At 47.1% G+C, this 20,695-nt stretch overlaps 1 protein-coding gene across 1 annotated transcript in view; it reads left to right on the top strand.

Moving 5' to 3' along the window:
- The first annotated feature begins 743 nt into the window (after window positions 1-743).
- Window positions 744-20,695, top strand: part of LOC119388020 (hemicentin-2-like) — a 68,466-nt gene continuing 48,514 nt past the window's right edge. The window contains exon 1 of the mRNA XM_037655624.2: window positions 744-927. Within this exon, the coding sequence (XP_037511552.1) occupies window positions 904-927 (24 nt within the window). The 5' untranslated portion in view covers window positions 744-903. The remainder of the gene's footprint in view (window positions 928-20,695) is intronic.

The raw sequence follows: 20,695 nt of genomic DNA, 5'->3' as shown, positions 1-20,695 counted from the left end.
TTCATAGAAGTATAAATATATGTACGTACATACGGAAGTGAAAACACAATCGTCATCCTTCTATTTGTAACAGAAAGCTGTAAGGAAATTACGTATGTATTGCTCAGAAAAAAAAAAAAATTCATCGCATGAAGTTGAACAAGAATTCATTTTTGATCCGTGATGTGAGCCTCGTGATGAGGGCCTTCCTGCGGCGTTTGCTGTATACTATCTAATGGTACATTCGACTGGTCGTTTTGGAGGGCTCCGCAGGCGCTGAAAAAAGTGTGTAAAATAGCAACTAACCGTTGCTACTAACATTGTCGGGTCAAAACATGATCAGGAAGGAGAAAGATGACTTGCATACCTGCTTGTTCTCGTTGAAAAGGTTTAAAGCTGTTGAATTCAACAGTTTCAAACACAGTCAGAGCGCTCTCAAACGACCAGTCGAATGTGCCATGAGTTAACCAGAGGCAACCCAATTGTAGCGTGTGGGGGAATTAAGCGGCATACTCAAGCATATATGATTTGCAAAGCAGTTCTGCCGATGCTAGCAAGCAGCAAGAAAGGAAGCCGATGTAGGTTTTCTTCGTAGGTTATACAGTGAAAAAGACGGGTTAGCGACAATTATTTCTGTCGCGAACCTTCCTGCGTGTTCCGGGCTCGTGCAGAGCTAATCTGACAAATACATTGTCAAATGTCTTCGTTTGGTCTTGCCTAGGAAATGTTACATCAATACTCGACGTTTGCTCTCTCTTATTTCAGGTCACCGTCTTCGGCGTGACGCCTGTCTACCTGAGTTTCCGGTACGCGCCAGCTGCCATGTACGTGGTTTCCCGCGATTCCCCATGAGTCACCGCTCTCTCGAGCGCCAAGTCAGTGGCCCTTCCTACGCCCTGCTCACTCGCAACAGGCTCCCTGCGAATGCGTCAACATCCAACGACTACGGTAAGAGGCGATTTTTGAAATATATGTTCATACATGCAAACAGCTTCCGAACGTTGGCTCTACGACGTTCCCTCTTTAAATATTAACTTTACTGTACCGAACACCTCATTTACAATGTGCTTAATAATTTTCTTTCTCTCCAAACTTCATCCCGATTCGATCCATCTATCGATGCGACTAACGTACTTTGATTACGGTCCTCGGCAACTGTTCAGTTAAGTACTCACTCATGACGCTCGAATGCTCACTTTAATGGGCTAAAGTGTGAGCGAACTCCAAGAGGACCAATCTCTTCATACGAATATATTGTGAGCGCTGACTGTATAGTTCATCTTCATCTGTACAGAAACCATTGTAATCATCATCTTCGTTTGTCACGCGGGCTGCGCCGCTTTGGACATTGAGATATAACCTTTCGATTACTGAACTGGGCGTCGTCTCATAAGTGGTGGAGAGTGCTGTGGTTCCCACGTCCTCTTGCTCTACCGGTCACCCCTGGAGCTCCGGTCTGGTCGACGGCTGTGCTCGCAAACGACAGTGATGGCACAAAACAACGCCTCCGCTGCCGCAACCGCTTCTGCTCAGCCAGTTGGGCCTAACTACACAGTGAGTACGTCGCAACGAGACCCTCCGGTATTTTCCGGCCTTCGCGGTGAAGACGTCGAGGAGTGGCTCGATAATTATGACAGAACCAGTGTTTGTAATTATTAGGACGAGGCCCACAAACTACGTTACGTTCCTTTTTACCTCAGGGAAGTGGCTAAAACCTGTTTCTACAACCATGAAAGTGACTTTCCTGATTGGGCAGCCTTCACGGCACAACTCCGTCAGATATTTGTTACATCTGCAGGACGCTCTGAGGTAGCGAAGCAGAAGCTCGCAACCCGCATCCAAGGGCCCGACGAATCATATACGTCGTATATTGAAGATGTTCTGGCTCTCTGTCGCCGTGCCCAAAGTGACATGACGGAGGCCGATCGCATCCGTCACATACTAAAAGGCGTGAACTCTGTGGCCTTCAATGCTCTCGTCATTCAGAGCCCAAATAGAGTTCAGGACATAATCACCACATGCCAACGCCTGGACGTGCTTTATTCCATGCGCCCCCACACGCCTCCTCTGACGCTCGTTTTGCTGGAGAACATGAATTGCGAGCCCTGATCCGCACCATTGTCAGAGAGGAACTTCACGGCCTTGTTCCGGGCAACACAGCCACTTCGCCTGTCCGCTCTCCTCCTCCCAACCTGCGTGAAATTATCAAGGACGAACTGGCATCGATGACAAGCGTCGCACGTGCCCCGTCTCCTGTACCCTTTCGCATGCCTTCGTACGCAGAAGTTGCATCACGGGCCCCTGCACCAACCTCATCTGCGCCTGCGGACGTTGGGTGCGACCATTTGGCCGTCGATGGCAGCACAGGCACCAGTGCAACCACACTACTCTACCTGGCGTCCTTCGCGCCCCGTCTGTTTCTACTGTGGCATACGGGGCCATATATCCCGTTTCTGCCGCCGCCGTCAGCAGGATGAACGACGTGGCTATTCTGCTTATGAAAGAGACTTTGCCCCAAGATCTGATGCCTACGCTCCAGCACCGTATCCATCCTCCTCACGTCGGTCGCCCTCACCTCCACTGTCCCAAGCCATGCCTCGTCCTTCTCGTTCACCTCGCCGCCGTTCTCCGTCACCATTTCGGCGTACGACATCACCCTTGCGTCCTGCTCCGATCTCTCTGGACAGCCACTCGGAAAACTAGAAGCTGCAGTTTTTGGAGGGGAAACTGCTCGTTGTCGAAACGTCACAACTCCTCCGTCTCGCCCAGCAAATTTACTGCCTGTTTGTGTGGAAGGTGTTTGTGTTGACGCCCTTGTAGACACTGGAGCCGCAATTTCAGTCATTAACCGCGAATTGTGTTTTCGTCTACGGAAAGTGCAAACTCCTTATGTCGGTCCCTTGTTATGCGGCGCTAATGACAATTCGATTTGCCCGACCGGACAGTGTACTGCGCGCGTTCTCATCGACGGAGTCCGCCATCATGTACAGCTGGCTGTGCTTTCTTCATGCGCTCATCAGATAATCTTAGGCTGGGACTTCCTATCGGCTTCGTCGGCTGTCATTTCTTGCGGTCAACCTCTCATTCGTATTACGGACACTGAGCTTTCTTCTGCTGCCGATTTTTCACCGCCCAACCTTGTCACAGCTGCGGATTTTCTCCTGCCTTCAGGGCAAGAACGTGTACTTACGATCAGGTCACGAGACGTTATAGATGGCGACGCGGTGGTTACACCTTGCCAGCGCTGTATTTCTCGAGGCATCGCCATCGCGTCTTGTCTAGTGCGGTTCACACGTGGTTATGCAAGCACCACCGCCTACAACACGACGCCAGAAGCCCTACTGCTGCCAGAGGGGACTACTGTTGCCAGCATTACCGAAGACGCACCGGTATGTGTCGTTACTGTTTCAACTGACTCGTCATTTCCACAGTGTACGCCCGCGGAAGGTTCATCGCGTGTTCTAAAGGCCACTTTGAGTACAGATCTCAATCCGACCCAGACTGATGCCTTGCTGACCATATTAATGAAACACAACGCTTGCTTTGACGTTTGTTCCGATGGCCTGGGTCAAACAACAGTGGCCGCTCATCGCATTGACACAGACGGATCTCGTGTCGGTCAAACAACAGTGGCCGCTCATCGCATTGACACAGACGGATCTCGTGTCATTCGTCGCCGCCCTTACCGTGTATCAGCTTCTGAACGCAAAGTTATAGAAGAACAAGTCAACGATATGCTCGCACGCAACATTATCAGGCCTTCGGCAAGCCCGTGGTCTTCTCCTGTTGTGCTCGTTAAAAAAAAGGATGGCTCGGTGCGATTTTGCGTTGATTATCGAGCGCTGAACAATATTACTCGTAAGGACGTCTATCCTATGCCTCGGATCGACGACGCTCTTGATACTTTACAAGGTGCCGAGTACTTTTCGAGCCTCGACTTGCGCTCTGGTTATTGGCAGATCCCGATGCACGAGTCCGATAAAGAGAAGACTGCATTTGCCACACCTGATGGACTCTTTGAATTCAATGTAATGCCTTTTGGCCTCTGCAATGCCCCAGCCACATTCGAACGAATGATAGATACGGTACTGCGTGGATTAAAATGAAAGACCTGCCTTTGCTACCTGGCCGACATCGTCATCTTTTCGTCCAGCTTCTCACAGCACCTGGAACGGCTAGACGAAGTTCTGACCTGTCTAGCTAAGGCCGGTCTCCAGCTAAGCACTAAGAAGTGTCGGTTTGCCAGCCGCAGCATCAAGGTATTAGGTCACGTTGTCAGCAGACATGGCATTGAGCCCGATCCCGACAAGGTTGCTGCAGTACTGCACTTTCCTACACCAACCACACCTAAAGACCTTCGCAGCTTCCTCGGCTTAGCGTCGTACTTCCGCCGCTTTGTGCGTGATTTCGCAACTATTGCAGCTCCTTTGCACAAGCATTTGACCGCGAGCGCACCTTTTGTCTGGTCGGATGAATGCGCAGCCGCTTTTCACACTCTCAAGCGATGCCTCACATCGCGGCCAGTGCTTCGGCATTTCGACCCTGCAGCGTCTACTGTCCTACACACTGACGCAAGTGGACATGGCATCGGTGCCGTCCTGCTGCAGCGGAACCACGCTTCCGAAGAACAAGTCGTGGCCTACGCGAGCCGCACTCTTTCTCCTGCTGAGCGAAATTACAGCATCACCGAACAAGAATGCCTCGCCGTCGTGTGGTCCGTACAAAAGTTTCGCCCTTATTTATACGGCCGGCATTTCACAATCGTCACTGACCATCATGCTCTGTGTTGGTTATCGTCTCTCAAGAATTTGTCGGGACGCCTTGGCCGTTGGGTACTTCGTTTGCAAGAGTATGACTACTGTGTCACATATAGGTCGGGTCGGCAACACCAAGATGCTGACGCTTTGTCGCGGTGCCCGCTCTCGCCAAGCGCCCAAGTGTCGCCTTCAATCTGTTCATCACCAACCAGCCAAGTGACCAAGCAGACGGCCGGTAGTCCGAAAGAGTCCGTCGCCTCAGTGGACATTCTTTCATCCACAGATCTCACCTCGCTCCAACATGCAGATACATACTGCCGCACAATCATCGATCGGCTTACTGGCTTATCCCGTGCCCCCAACAGCCGCTTAAGACGACAGCTTGAACGTTTTAAACTTCGAGATGGAACGTTATGTAGGCACATTTACCACCCTCTCGGTAACCAATGGGTTCCAGTCGTCCCTCGTTCACTTCGTCTCCAGGTTTTACAAGCCCTGCACGACGACCCGACAGCTGGCCACTTGGGTTTTCACAAGACTTACGAGCGCATCAAAACTCGGTGCTTTTGGCCTGGCCTCTCAACAAGTGTGGCGAAGTACGTCGGTTCCTGCGCGTCATGCCAACACCGAAAACGTACCACATCTCTTCCCGCAGGCCCTTTACAACCACTGCCGTGCCCGTCCGCTCCCTTTGACTTCGTGGGCATCGACCTATACGGACCCCTCCCGCTTACGCCAGCCGGTCACCGCTGGATTGTTACTGCCGTGGACCACCTAACTCGCTACGCGGAGACGGCAGCTCTTCCCTCTGGTGCTACCTCGGAAGTAGCCGATTTTGTCCTGCGCGCCATTATTTTGCGCCACGGTGCCCCTCGTGTTCTCCTTAGTGACCGTGGCAAGACATTTCTTTCCCATGTTCTTGCTGAAGTCCTCCAGGCCTCTAACACCGTACATAAGACCACATCAGCATATCATCCGCAAACAAATGGTCTTACAGAGCGTTTTCACCGAACTTTGTCCGACATGATATCCATGTATGTTCAGCCAGATCACAAAAACTGGGACACTGTACTCCCTTTCGTCACGTTTGCATATAATACTGCCATACAACGCACGACGAATTACAGCCCGTTTTTCCTCGTGTTTGGCCGTGAACCGACTTTTGTTCTGGACACCACATTTTTATCCACGCCCTCTGTTCCATCTTTGTCCCTTCCAGAAGAGTTCGCTGCTCGCGTCGCCCGCTGCCGTGAAATTGCCCGCGCCAACACTGCTACCAATCAGGACAAGAGGAAAGACCGTTTTGACGCGAAACGTCGAGTTGTTTCGTTCCGTCCAGGCGACGAAGTCCTCCTGTGGACACCAGTTCGTACCCCTGGGCTCTGTGAAAAATTTCTTCATAGATATCTCGGTCCATACACCGTGCTGGAAAGGACATCTGCCGTGAACTATCGCGTCGCTCCAGCCAGCGCGGCTACTGATCGTCGTCGCCGCAGCACCGAGATCGCTCATGTCTCTCGCCTGAAACCATATATTCGGCGTTCCTACCCTTAACCTGCTGCCCGCTTTCGCGAAGGGGGAAAATAGTGTGAGCGCTGACTGTATAGTTCATCTTCATCTGTACAGAAACCATTGTAATCATCATCTTCGTTTGTCACGCGGGCTGCGCCGCTTTGGACATTGAGATATAACCTTTCGATTACTGAACTGGGCGTCGTCTCATAATATCAAAGGATGAATCACGCACGATAAAGCGCATCACTAAAGGCATCGATGATGATGCATTCCAGATGCATGCTGCAAAGAGACCCCACACTGGATATCGGATCCATCCTCGCTTATTGAATGAGTGTTGCCAGCACACGCATTGTTTTTCTGGAGTTGCGAATAGCGTATCGAATGGACCAGCCCTCGTAACAGAAATTAATCCAGCCTTCTCACAAAGGGTGGATCATTAGTCGAAATGTTAACAAAAATGATGCTGGTTCTTTCTGTGTGCACTTTCTTTTGATTATATATATATATATATATATATATATATATATATATATATATATATATATATATATATATATATATAATATCTTCCACTGGCATTGAAGATGGATTTCTCGGGACACAGTCACCTCCCCGCCCTTCTTCTCTACCTTGGTTTTAATTAATGAGGACGAGGCACACTTCCCTTAATTGCCACGGGGCCAGCACACGTTCGATCCCAATCAGTCCTCTGGAAAGAAGACTTGGCATCCTTCCCCTCGAGTTTCTTCTCAGTTTGTGTCGCCACCCCGGCAGTGGCCCTTCCCTTTTCTCACGAGTAAACGGCGAGAAAAGATTAACGGGCGGACAAGAGAAATAGAGAGAAAAGCGCAGGACTCGCTCGGATGGTAAGCGATGTGTGCAACGGAGCCTCGGTCGACTGTCTGCTGCCTCGGGGTCTCGCTAGATCTTCGTTTCCTCCTCGATCGTTACATGGAATTTTTTTGCTAGGTTCCTCGTAATTTACATTCCCGTCGGCGCAGAAAAAGAATATATTGAAAGTGCCGACGCTGATTCTGGGCGCTGCGCAAGCCCCGTGACAGCGTTATCAAATGGAAGATCGCGCCCGAACATTCGTTACAGCGTCTGGTAGGCAGGATAATTAAAACTATCGCATCTCGACCGCCATGTTTCAGGGCGAACAAATGGTCTTTCGGTGTTCTTAGTTGTTTCTGCACGCGAAAGCATGCGGAGCTCATTTCGCATGGGAAGGCGGCGGCGTAAGCTGCCTTCATCCGATGTCAAATGCCCGCGCGCCCTGATGGCATTATTGCGGAGCGCCGTGGTATGCAGAGGCTTACTCGGGTCCTGACGCGCCTCGCTTTAGTTGTACGCCGAAACGGACAGCCATTGTTTTGTCTCTATCACGAAAGCTTCCTGCCGCTCGTTCGTGTTTTAGTCGTTTCAAGCTAGGCGTAGTAGGCACTGCTACGAAGGCTGGACAAGGTTTGCTTGTTCGGCGCATTTGCGATCAAGAAATGACGAGTCGCGTAAAAGTAAACTTATGCGCCGTGTCTTTGATGGTATGTTAAGTACCTCTGTTTTATTTCGTGAGGTACAGGGCAGTTCATGGAAAGCGTTGTAGATCCATATAAACGTACTTAATACCGAATACGGGATGATAAAAATGACCAAAACTTTATTTCTCCCAAAAGAGGGGAGTGACCTACGCCACTGGGACTAGCGGCCACAGCGCACTACTTGCACTATCAACCAAAATATTTGCATCTTGCCTATTTCGTCGGAAGCGTCAAAAATAAAGAAATTCAATGAAAAAGCGCGAGGTCAGGCAGTACTAATCAGTATAGAAAGAACTCCGGCTAGTATGAAACTGAGCACTTGGCTTGTCGTTCATACTTTTGCTTCGAGAACTGCTGAAGCTTAGCTCGTCTTCGGTGTATATAAGTACTGTGTTAAACAAAATAGTCGACTCTGTTTGTCAGAACATTTTTATTACGCTGAAGCAGCCAATGTGCCGTGGAAATAAATTTGGTCTTCGAGATGTTCTGTGCTAAGTGAGACCTTCGTGAGGCACGATTTCGCATTCAATGCGGTTGCAAAGCCATCTTATTTGGTTCTCCTAGTTTGAAACTCTTGTACCTTGACCAATAAATAGAGTACCGTATATAGTTCTCAAGACAACTTTAAATAAGAATAAGCATTTATGACGAATGCTGTGAACGCTGCAAGATGAGCGAACGTGGAAATCTATCTAAATGATGTGTGTGCCACCTGCTTATTACAGAACATTTTATAACGGAAAATTATTGTTTATCCTTATAAGATTTTATATGGTGCTATGATGGTGTTATTCAAGTTTGTATATTGTATGGAACGCGTATTTATTGCGTTTTAGTGTTACTGTGCGAACGCTGTTCTATATGGGATTTTAAGCCGAGTATGTTACTGTATACTTAACCCGTTCAAGAGCATATGATTAGCCAGCGCACTATTTGTGCGCCGACATCTCCTTATATCATATAAATAAAAACGAGAACAGAGCACTGCAATATGTGCACGTGCCGCATATTTTTAAACACAAACAGAATAAATTATTACGGGCATAGTCATCCTCTAGCCAAATGTTTACTACGACGTACATATGCAGTTTTACAAAAAGTTGTTCATAGACCTGTAGCACTCGGGCAGTCTTCATGATAAATAGCTATGGCGCATAAACCACGCAATCACACTAACGTGAAAGCCATTTCGATAGATTAACTGAGCTGTCAGTTAAAAATAAAAGCTAGGGATTCCGGCTTTCTTTCCTGTTTTTTTTTTCGCGAGTCATAAACCGTATTTTCTTTATTTCCTCGCTGACACTAAGTACCTTCCCGAATGGCTTCGGATTGGCTCGCCACAGTACAACAATTGAACGATGCACGCTTTAGCAGTCATTTGTCACGGCGCAACAATTCGCGTTCGTTCTACTGTGCAGATCCGGCACAACAGTTCAAACTTTCATTTGTTCGACCGGTGCATCATTGAGCTCAGAAGAAGCGAATTCTGTCCGTTCTATGGCAAGATCGAATACGTGCCTCTGAGCAGGGCCGCTGACGTGACCTTGTCACGGTCTGCGAAGCATGTTGCAGGCGACGTGACCTCTTTTGCTGGAAGAGGAAAAGAGGGGGATACACACAACGAGAGTCGTTGAGGCTGCGAAACTTTCCATTTTTTTCGTGGCTCTTCGAGCCTGCGCCTTTATAAGAAATTCATGACTCTGGCACCGCTAACGCGACCATATTTAGGCCTAATATACTTTCATTCAACTCCATATTGATTCCCGTAATGGTGTCGTACCCAAACATGTGTGTCGTGTTTCAGTAGCGTGCAGAGCATGACGAGCGTGTTTATTTTTTTTTTTTGTGGTATAAAGAGATGTTGGAGCGCAAACAAGGCGCCGGCTTTTTAACGGCTCTTGAGTAGGTTTAAAATAATCAGGATTCCAAAGTACGTATCACATAAAGTTGTCAAACTAAAACAAGGTCGATAAAATGTACGGTACATACAACATACAGGTGTAATGTCGCCTACAAAGTAATATAATCCTGCAAGTCATTGCAAAAAAAAAACAAACATAAGAAAATATCTTTCAAGATGCGAATAACGCAGTCATAGAACGAGAAGCTCTCATATCAGCGGGTGGCACACGGAGGACTTGTGGACTTGTTTGTTTTACTTCCAAGTATAGAAATTACTGAGAATGGGGTTTCAAGATATGCAATTTTTAGGTAAAACTGAAAATTCTTTGCACTCTCAAAATATATGTCAGTTGTCGGTGTATTGCTCGGAGAATATGTTATCAGAGAAAAAGGGGCGTAGCCACAAATTTTTTCCGGGTGCGATGGGGGGGGGGGGGGGGGGATGTGCAATCATCCGGCGTTTGTGGTGTCTGGACTTCTCCTTTGTGTCCGTGTTTGCCCGTCCTGTCTTTTAACATCCGTGATGTATGCTTGTGTATGCGTTTGCTTGTTTGCGTGTTACTGCTGACGCTATTAAACTGGTTGCTGCATGCATAACGAAAGAAAGAGGGAGAAAGGGAAATGAAGGAGGGACAGGGAGGTTAACTAGTATTTCCGAACTGATGCAAAATGTTGCTACTTTTGACGCTGCATAAACTAATAAATTCCACGAACGATCACATGCAGTCAAAAACTTGAAAACGTACTGTAGGCGAAGCACGTGTCGTGTATATCGGCTTCAGTATCCTTGGCAGGGGAGCTATTTTTTGCCGTGTTGTCGATGGAGCTAAATTTGCGCTTATTAAAGTAGCTTGCCGTTATTGCCGTATGAGTCATGCACGTGCTCATTATGAATCCTTGTCCGACGTAGAATTTATGCGATATTTGAAGGTTTTTACCTGGCTTGAAAAAGGGCTCAACAGGGACCCTTCATCGAAGAAAATGGCTCCGAAACACTGCTCGATGTACTGGCACCCGCGATATTACTTGCTTTTGTTAAGCTGTTATATCTTCGGACCATTACCTCGTGCGTCTGCGATGTGCAACGACGCAAGACAGGCTAGCGAATTCCACGCCGGTGAAGTCGGCGGTCAGCGGAGCAGTGGCCCCTTTGATTTGGTCCCTTCAAGGCTCTTCTTTCGTTTTACCCAGTTACTTCTTAGTCATTTCTTTGTTGCTTAATCGTAAGGCTCATCATGTGACCCCCTCTAAATCCATTGTGTGAATCGCCCGCCTTACGTAAGCTTCATCACGTGACCCTCTTTCCCTCTCCTCTTTATCCTCGTCACGTGACCTTTTTTAGCCTCAGGCTCTGCGAGCGCTTGTGACAAACTTGCGGGTGAACACTTCTATGTGCGCGTGTGTTTGTGCATATAGCATAAACTTCCCTCCTCTTATTCAATTTCGGTACCCTTCTCATATGCAGGGCAGCCAACCTGACTCAGCGTATATAGTTAACACCTGCCTTTCGCTTATGACTACTGGAGTTCGTGTTGCGTGTGTTCACACTAGCTGTTCATTTCTTCTTTTCCTTACTACGGCTCTTTCTTCTCTATCTTACCTATCATTCCCCCTTCCCACCACTCCACGTGCAGGGTAGCCAACCGAGCCAAAGCTTGGTTAACCTCCCTGCCTTTCCTCTTCGTTTTCCCTCCCTCTTTCTCTCTCTTTCACTCACTCTCTCTCTTGAATTGTACACACTACACATACAGCCGATGCAGATTACGCGTGTGCTTTTCACGTTTCCTTGGCTTCATGCGCAAACTTGACTTTTCTTTTTCGTTGTCCCAGCTTTCTTCCCTTATATTCATGTCATTTGCGCAATGCAGGGCAACCAGCCTCATCTCGATCCAGCCATCCTCCCCGTCCTCGTCTCACATTACTTACTCTCTCCATCTTCCACAGTTCTCGGAGGGAACGAAAAAATTGGGGTAAATGAAAGGCTCGAATTTCTCCTCCGAATTGAAAGCAACGTCGGCATGAAGAAGAAAAAAAAAAAAGAAGCAGCTACGCTTTAAGGAGCGGCAAGCAGCCGCCGGCGACTCCTGAAGTCCACGTTGCGCGCGAGTCCTCTATTATGGAAATCGCGCGAAACGCGACTCCGCGTGTGCCCTACTACTCACCCGACTCGCGAGACGTGATAAATGGACTCGGTTTCAGTTTCTTTACGCGAACTGCTACCCCAGAGAGTCTGAAGTAGCGCCCCTGATGACACGTATATAAAGTTTAATAATACACTGACAAAAGTTTTGTTGTTTTCTTCCATGGGGCATATACTTCCATTGGCGTGCGCATTGGGTTCTCCATTATGGGGGACCAAGTTACACCGCAGTGCCCCCCCCCCCTCCCCCGCTGCTTCCCGTTCGTCGTCGAGCCCGAAAGAAAGCGAGCCCCGCAGTGGATGCAAAAGTGAAAGTGAAGTCATGACGTGCTTCGCAGAGAGGCCCGCCATTGGTTGCCGGCTTTTCGGTGTCAAGGCAGGAAGTAAAGAGAGCTTTGAATGCAACATCAGGGGTCCTTGGTCGTCATTATTGCACAAAAATGTTCGTAGCCATAACCCTGTGCGTTAAAGAATGCCGGGAAAGGTCCGACAGGGTAAACTTATGGGGCAGAATTGGCGCTCCCCTTTAGAGGATTAGGAGGGGGGGGGGGGGTTACGCCGTGCGCACGCCTTTGTATCCCTACTTCCCAGAAGTTGCTCATTCGTTTGGCTGTATATCGAGTCTTCTTCGTTCAAACTTCCTTCGCGTACAAAATCGGGAAACACAGAAGAGAAGAAATAATAAGAAGGAAAGGCAGGGAGGTTAATCAGTATGGGACAACCGGTTTGCTACCCTACACATGGGGACAGGGTGGGGGAGATTAAAGATGGAGAGGAAAGAGAGAGAGAAAGATAGAAAGATAGCACATCACACTGCACACACAGAATCAGTCGGTCACTCTTGCGTGGTACGCGACATTTCTATCACAGCCGCTTGTCCAGTCCTCTTTGATGCATCTCTGTATGCCAACTGGACTCCGCCGAAGAGAGGCCACTCTGCTTTATCGCTTATGGCTAGGCGTGGCATTTACGAAGTCATATTCCTTTCGGATTGGAATGGCCGACATCGCTCTCTGCGATGCTTGTCGTTGCGAGGAGACGCTACACCACGTCCTGTGCGACTGTCCGGCATATAATGTTCAGAGACAGTCACTGGCGTCCGTTCTAGCGCGCCTAGACAGTGGACAAATGTCTGTTGAAACAGTTCTTGCATGCCGTCAACAGAAGACATCACAGCTGAAGGCGACGAAGGCACTGCTGAGGTTTTTAAGACAGACGGTAAACACAGCGCATCACTTATACGAAGGGGATTCCACGCTATGATGATAAAACCGTCTTTATTCTAAAAATAGGAACACTCTTGGTGGAGCCCATATTCCAGGGCTGTGATGTGTAGTTGCGACTTTGATGCTTATCAAAAGAGCGTTCGTGGCATCGTTGAGGTTACATGCAAGCTACTCGCTGACTGCTTCGCATGAAATCGATTCCTACAATGCGTGGGATCTGCCGAAATTTTCACATAATGACCTGCCAGTCAAAGTCTCATCCATGGGCCTAACTAAACAATTTTTTCACTCAATTTAATAATCATTATCCTATCTATCGCCTACAGCCATTAACTATAACCATTACTACATTTTTATAAAGTTTATTTTTATTTTAGTAATTTTCGTTTCGCACTTTTTATGGTGACAAAAGATCAGCCTCTCCGCTATAGCCTTATGTTGCTAGCAAACAGCGCCCTAAAACATAAGAAAAGTCGATTGTTTACACAGAGACTGTAGCTAGCGACATGCTATTACATGATTGCTCATGTTTATTATACGATGAGCCGCCGCGATGGTATAGCGGTTACGGTGCTCTGCTGCTGATTAAAAAAAAAGCAGGTTTGCTCGCGGCCGCGATGGTGGCATTTTGATAGAGGCGAAACGCTAGAGGACGTGCACCTAGATTTAGGCGCACGTTAAAAAACCCCAGGTGGTCGAAACTTCCAGAGCCCTTCACTACAACGTGCCTCACAATAATATCGTGGTTTTCGCACGTAAGACCCCAGCCATTATTCATTTTATTTATTACGATGCGACGCTTACCATACGTTTTTTTCTGTGCCAACATTCGCACTCAAGTTACAAGAACGTCTCTCTGCTTAACGAGGGCACATGCTCCAAGGTGCTGATTTCCAGCTGCCTGAAACGTACCAGGCCTCTCTCTCTCCAGCAGCTAAATATTTACCGGTGTGCATGCTGAATGAGGATTCACGCGACCGGCTAAAGCTGAGCGAATGCCTCCCGCGAACACGCCTTAATTGAATCAACCGGAACAACACGTAAACGAGCGAAGTGTCGGGTTCCCAGCGAGCAAACAGTGAGATCGCGCTTGTCTCTCGGAGTTGCGTGTGCACGATCCCACGCAGAAGTAAATACGGATGCGGTTTTCCTTTCCGGGGAGGCACTACAAAGACCTACGCGCACGTGCTCGTTCGACGTTAGAAACAGACGCTCGGCGGCGCCTGTCGTTAACGCGTCCGGGCTGTCGGCACGCGGTTCGTCCTCGGTCGCCAAACAGGATTCCGGGCGACGCGCTTCCCGTAGAGCGTCAAAGCTTCCCGCAGCCGCCGCTGGCTTAAATCTGATTGTCACAAACGAGACTAGCTCTCTCCCCGCGACCAACGTTGTGCTCGAAGGAAAAGGCTCGGAACTCATGCAAACCACACGCTCCGCAGAGCCGACCCCGAAGCGTTGTGGTAGCGGGTTGCAGGCATCAAGACTGCGTCGGCGGGAGCCGAGGCTTTACGGCCGGAGGTAACGAGATTCCACGAGCGGAAACATTACTATTGACTTCCGCGACTGTCAACGTCCGTTCTTTTCCGTCTTAGGTCTTTTACTTCTTGGAGCGTGTGCTTTCTGCCGTGGACGTGCCACACCCTGGAAGATACAATGAGCCACTGTTTCTGTCATTTTTTTTTTGTGTGTGTACTGCATTTATTGGAGCCTATCTCGTGGGCAAGGTTTGTCGAGTCGTTCCTTTTATTTTTGCTATTTTCTTGGTCCTCTAGGCGTGTTTCGTTTACTGTGTTCGTGGTGCCGTTTGTATATCGTGGACAAAACGAGGGTTAGAGATAATATCTGAACAAAGTAGAAATGTGGTTGTTTTCTTTTTCTTTATGTGGCGCAGTTATTACACGCAGTCACCAAAAATGATCGTATTTGTACATGTCACGCATTTACACATGTGTCGTGTAGAAATGTGTCATCAGGAGTATAGTACGACATTCTCGGTCAAGTAAACATCTTCAGCGTACCTTACACAGTGTCTAACGTTTCTCTATCAACACTGACGCTGTCGTGTTACATGTGACTTCTATCGGGTGCGGAAATCAACACTAGAGATCGGTACTGATAGATGGAAGCACAATGTGCGATGCAAGTTGTCTGTGTCCGGAGTTTCCATGGGTGGACCCATGTTTGACGAAGGTAGGTTCACCTATGGAAATCTCGCTCAGCCTGTCTGAGGCCCTTATTCCTGTTGAGACAACTTGTGTATCTATGTGCACCTATCTGGGATGGTACGATTACAGCGCAACTTTTTCTTCTTGTGTGCGGACACGATGCGCTCCGCTGTTTAGCTATCACAGCGGGGTCTCATCATCTGGAGCGCAGACAATGTAAGCTGAGAAGGGAAGAACACTGTTGATAATCATTTAGATATATCCGATCGTAGAAAAAGATTTGTAATACTGCGAACAACCAAATGGATAAGTGCGGTCACTGGCACTGTTTTTTTTTCGGTCAACATTCGTTGCTGTATGCGTCGTTTATACAACGAGAAACTATAATTAAAGTAGCCAATGTAAGGTTCGCAAAAGTATAAGCTGGGATAAAGAAGCAAGCACGAAGCTCGCCTCGCATTCTGAATTCCGTCTTTGTTTTTTTTTGCTCGCACAAAATGTCTTGGCTTCTTTGTTTTTTGTGAGACGACCATGCTGTCTCGTTTTAATATTCCGCTGCGGCGCTACCAGAACTCGTTCTTATTTTCTTTTACGTGCTCTCACTCCGTGCTTTTACGTTGGGGAGATGACAACTCAAATAGAATGCCAGCGACAGCGTTGCTTGACGTTATTTGTACGGCGTTACTGAGAAATATTTTATGCGCGACAACGGGGTCTCGTTCCGCAATATCTTGATTACGTGGAGATCTTGACGCTGAGAAAGGATGCGGAAGCGATGGCAAAGCTATGAATCACAAACAGACCAAAATTCGGCTAGTGCCTGTTTCGATGCGACCGCGGCGGCGGCGGCGGCGGCTTTGCTCGTGAATTGTTGAAGAACGCAAGAAGGCTAGACCGCGAGGCTTTCATTTTCAGAGCAAGACTGCCGCTCCTTTTTCATATAATGACTCGCAGAATACCGAAAAGATGTCATCGACTTGAAACAAACTAGAGTAAACGTGGCCTATGTTGAAAACATAGGCTCCCAGAACGGTCGCAATATACTGCGAATTTGAGTCGGCTGGTAAATGTATGATTGAGAGAGGAGTAACAGTGGCTAGACTAATGGGGGAAAAAATGAAGCGCCGAATGTCAACCTAGTCGGCGCTCCGTTAGTTTTGTCCTATTCCGAGTGTCTGGGGCTGTAGCTTGTTTTCAAAGTATCATAATATTGATACAGCGAGAAAAAGAGGCTGTGTTTGGGAGTTCTGTCTTGGACGTACTTATAATGCCTTAAAGAAGAGTTCACTAAAGACGACATGAGTGGCTTATGGGACAGGAATTGAGAGCACAAAAGGCAAAAGGCTACGAAAACACTTAAAACCACGGTAGAAGCGTACCAGCATTATGAAAAAGAAAAAGTTCAGCGGTGGAGTTGACGGCACACACACTAATAGTATTCACCTGCTCGTTCCTTTAAAAGCAAAACAAGAGTTAGGAGACAACAAAATATTATTTGAAATTTCGTTGGTCGTGGGTAAGAGAGTGCCCAGCTCCAAACAAGCACCAAATGGCGCGTTCCCATGTTTTTATTCCATGCTCAACCAAATTATACACGGTGTTCCGCCATCACCCCTTTCCTAATTTAGCATTCCCTGGGTTTATTGTTAATATTTATAGTTAATATTTACTTTAATTTCAGGCTGTGTCACTTTCGCGAAGCTTACTTCACACGTGGAATATGTACATAGATCCAAATGAAATTTTACTTTACTTCACATCTAGTCTATTTTACATCAGCGTGCGGTTCTATGGTGCCACCGCTATGGTGTTAGGAGTTAATAAAGCGCCCATATCGAAATAAATGGGAAACAATGCTTTCGTAAGAGGATTTAATAAATGGGTACAAACAAATGCGATGCATGCGAAATTATTGCCCTATTTTGTTATTACGAGAAGTGTAGTCTTACACAATGTTTACGATTATGCCTCAGGCCGGCCGCAACCTCAGTGGGATGCACTGTTTGTTTACACTGTCGACAATCTAAGCCGAAATGCATGCGATACTTCGCGCCAGTGCATGCTGCGAGATATCGACGTAGCATTGTCGCGGTGAGGACAGTGATGTTCGTCGATCGATGCTTGCTGAGGAAAGTACAATGCGGAAGTCGGAGATAAGGCTGACTATTGTTTCTAACTAATATGATTAACGACATCTAACCCATGGTAAACTAGTCATTATTCATCCTCCCTGCTTTCTTTTTTTCTTTCAGAGCGGCATTGATAGCGCACGCAAAGTGAACAGAGGACAGTCGATTCATACTATCCCACTGTGAGATCCCTTTGAAAGCACTCTAACGACGATGCATAATTTAGATAAACCCTTATCTCATAAACAAAACTGGAACGTAGACAAATGGGATTTTAAGTAATTGGTTCATCCGTACGGTTACTGCGCGATTAACTATAACATCGCTGGCCGCCGCGGTCGCATTTTCGATGGAGGCGAAAATGCTAGAAGCGCGTGCACTAATATTGAGGTGCGCGTTAACGAACCCCTGGAGGTCGAAATTTCCGGAGCCTTCCACTACGGCGTGCCTCGTAATCATGTCGTGGTTTTGGCACGTAAAATCCCAGTAATTATTATTAAACATAACGTTGCGATGAAGAGGAAGGTCAGCCACACAATACAAGCTCCGTCTGAAGGTTGCTACAGAAAACTAAGCCCTTTTACTGTAAAATCTTTGCTCCACCATTAGGAAATGATGAGGCAAGTCAATAGCCCTAGCGAATTCATTCATTTTATCGCACTGTAATTGTGCGTCTTGTGTGGGGTTTTAAAACCATATAACTATATCCAGAATTGACAAATTTCAAATATTTAGTTAGCCTCCTCAGAATGCTTTTGTCTCAATCACTCGATTTAGTCATAACCACCTGAACATCAGAACCACGGTGTGGCTATATTTCCAGCTGAAATGCTACCGAATGCAAGATCAATCTGATTGCTTGTGGCGGCGAAATGTAACTACGACATGGAAAAAAATGTTGACGTTTTGCACAGTATACGATGCAGTGGCACAGTGACATTAAACCAAGTAACTTATTTTAACTGTAATAAACGTACGCTTTTATTTGCCTTCCGGGTGATTTTATTGCTCATGGGCTTCACTTGTGCAACTGTAGCGCTTTCTGTGACAAATGATTATCTGAGTATATGTTGATCATCTTCAATTCACTGCCACGTTTTCTCAAGCAGAAAAAGAGCAGTATTCACTTGAAAAACATGTCAACATTGCTATAATTGTATGTACTCTAATGCTAACGTGTGAGTTTAGGAAGTTGAGAAGCACAATATATGAAAAATACACCATGTTACAAAAAACAATATGCAAGTTTTGTTTGTCATAAAAATAAACACGACATCACTTCATTAACACAAAGTATAATATCCAACCATGAGAAAGAAGCTGAAGGTTTGCGGTGTGCAACCAACGTTGTTAAATATCATTCTATACAGTTTTGTAGGTCGTTAGTTGCGCACATATAACTTTAGCATACTTTGGTGAAAATGTAAAATATTCCTCACGTTCACTACATTTCGAAGTCTCACTTGCAAGTTAAGAAATCTTATGCGTGATAATCGCGTACGAAGTCCTTGAAGACTCAAGCATATTAAAATATGATTTGTATGGCGAAGACTATCGGCAGTCTGAAGAAGTGAATGGGCCTGTCGTCGCTGGAAATTCGGATTCTATGCAGCGGCTTTTACTTAGGGTTCAAGCCAAGCGGTGGTGAAGTAGTTTATTTTGCTTATCGAAACGAGTAATGCTGTCCGTGTTAAAGCTTACCTTTTCTATTTTTTTGTGGTATACTTGGGAGGAATCGCATAGTTCACACGCGTTACGTATTCTGTTAGGACATCCTGTCCGCGTGCAGTGCAAGTTTCGCAGTCTAGACACAGGCTCTAAATCCAGATTCCTTTCAGACCTCCTCTTCTGCAAAGCACTTCCTCCTCGTCTTCACAGTCGCATGAATAATGCACAGCCAACCCACTCCGTTTCTCGCCACCGACGTTATTGGCTATCTCTATACGCAGGGTCGTTGGGGAATGCGAGAGGGGACAGTAATAGTAAAGGGTAGTAGTATAGTAGGAAACTTTTTGTTCTTTTTGATTGTGAAGTCCCAGAGTGCGAAACCCCCAGTCCAGGGCCCCATTTGCTGCTGTGATTCGACTGGCCCGGACAATCAGACTTCGCTGGTCGCTCAGGGGTTTGCTGGAAAAGCGGCTTCCCACAGGGAGGGGGATAGATTGGATATTCTCGCGATGGCGGCTATACTGTCGTGGTGCTAACGCGTTGTGAGTTCGATTCAGGAAGCATTTTACCGGATCAAGAATGCAAACTTGAAGAAAGCCAGCAAAAGAACGGGACACGAGAAAGAGGCAGACGCAAGCACCGCTGGAACTAACTGTGACTTTATTGAAGTTCCAGCGGTGTTTGCGTCTGCCTCTTTCTCGTGTCCCGCTCTTTTGCTGGCTTTCTTGAAGTATCGTGAACCAACTGGCCCAGATCTGAACTCTTCTGCAAAGAATGCAAAGGCGTTCACGGAGCAAGGAGCAAGCACTGGGTGCACATTAACGAACCTTAGGTTGTACAAACTATTACTGTATCCCCTACATTTGTATCTCTCGTAAGATATTGTGCAGTTTTAAGAAGTTAAATCTCACAAATCTTTTTCTAACGGAGACTGCATGAAAATTAGAAACAGATATGGTAAACTTGCTTAGAATTAGGTGGCTCGGATCTCACCTTGCGCGCAGTAAAATCATTTCGGATCTCAGTCGTCGGCGCTGTGCCTTATGGTGTAGTAAGTGACGGAGGCCGATATATAATCTCAAAAGCGGGCCATCTCCGAAGGAGTCTTTTGATAAATCGCGCTGTGCACTCGTGTACAATATTTTCTAATATAAAAAAGGGACGTTATCAATCCTAATTAAGAGGTTGAGACAGGCATTCACATTGCACGTTGCGTGACTGTCACGTTGCTTAGAATTACCATAAAGGTGACGCGTGTGTATCTCTCGTTGTGAGGTAAGTACCGGACATGGTGCTCGGTAGGCTAGAGGACTTCCAGAAACTTAAACAAAGGAAGGCGATAAACTTAGCTGTTGCTAAGTTTATCCCCTTACTCCTCCTCGCGCATTTATTAATATGAAAGAGAGCTACGTCGTAATGAAAGAAAACGTGCGCCACTCTCTTGTGTGCCTGTCCAAGGGAACGCAGTATTGTAGTTGCGGCGGTAAACCATTACGCCGATCCATCGTCCGTCCCGGCGACATGAGCCTGTGTGCAGTGGACAGCGAGAAAATGGTGTAATCACCCCAACCACCAGTCAGGCGGAATAAAAGAGAGAAATGGCCTATATTTCCGCCCGACCATCCTCACTCTGTCATAGCTGTCGCCTGGTACGTCGTGTTTGTGCTCTCTACCGT

This window comes from Rhipicephalus sanguineus, chromosome 3 (assembly GCF_013339695.2).
Source record: "Rhipicephalus sanguineus isolate Rsan-2018 chromosome 3, BIME_Rsan_1.4, whole genome shotgun sequence".
Lineage (NCBI taxonomy): Eukaryota > Metazoa > Arthropoda > Arachnida > Ixodida > Ixodidae > Rhipicephalus > Rhipicephalus sanguineus.
This window is presented reverse-complemented; position numbering and strand designations above follow the sequence as displayed.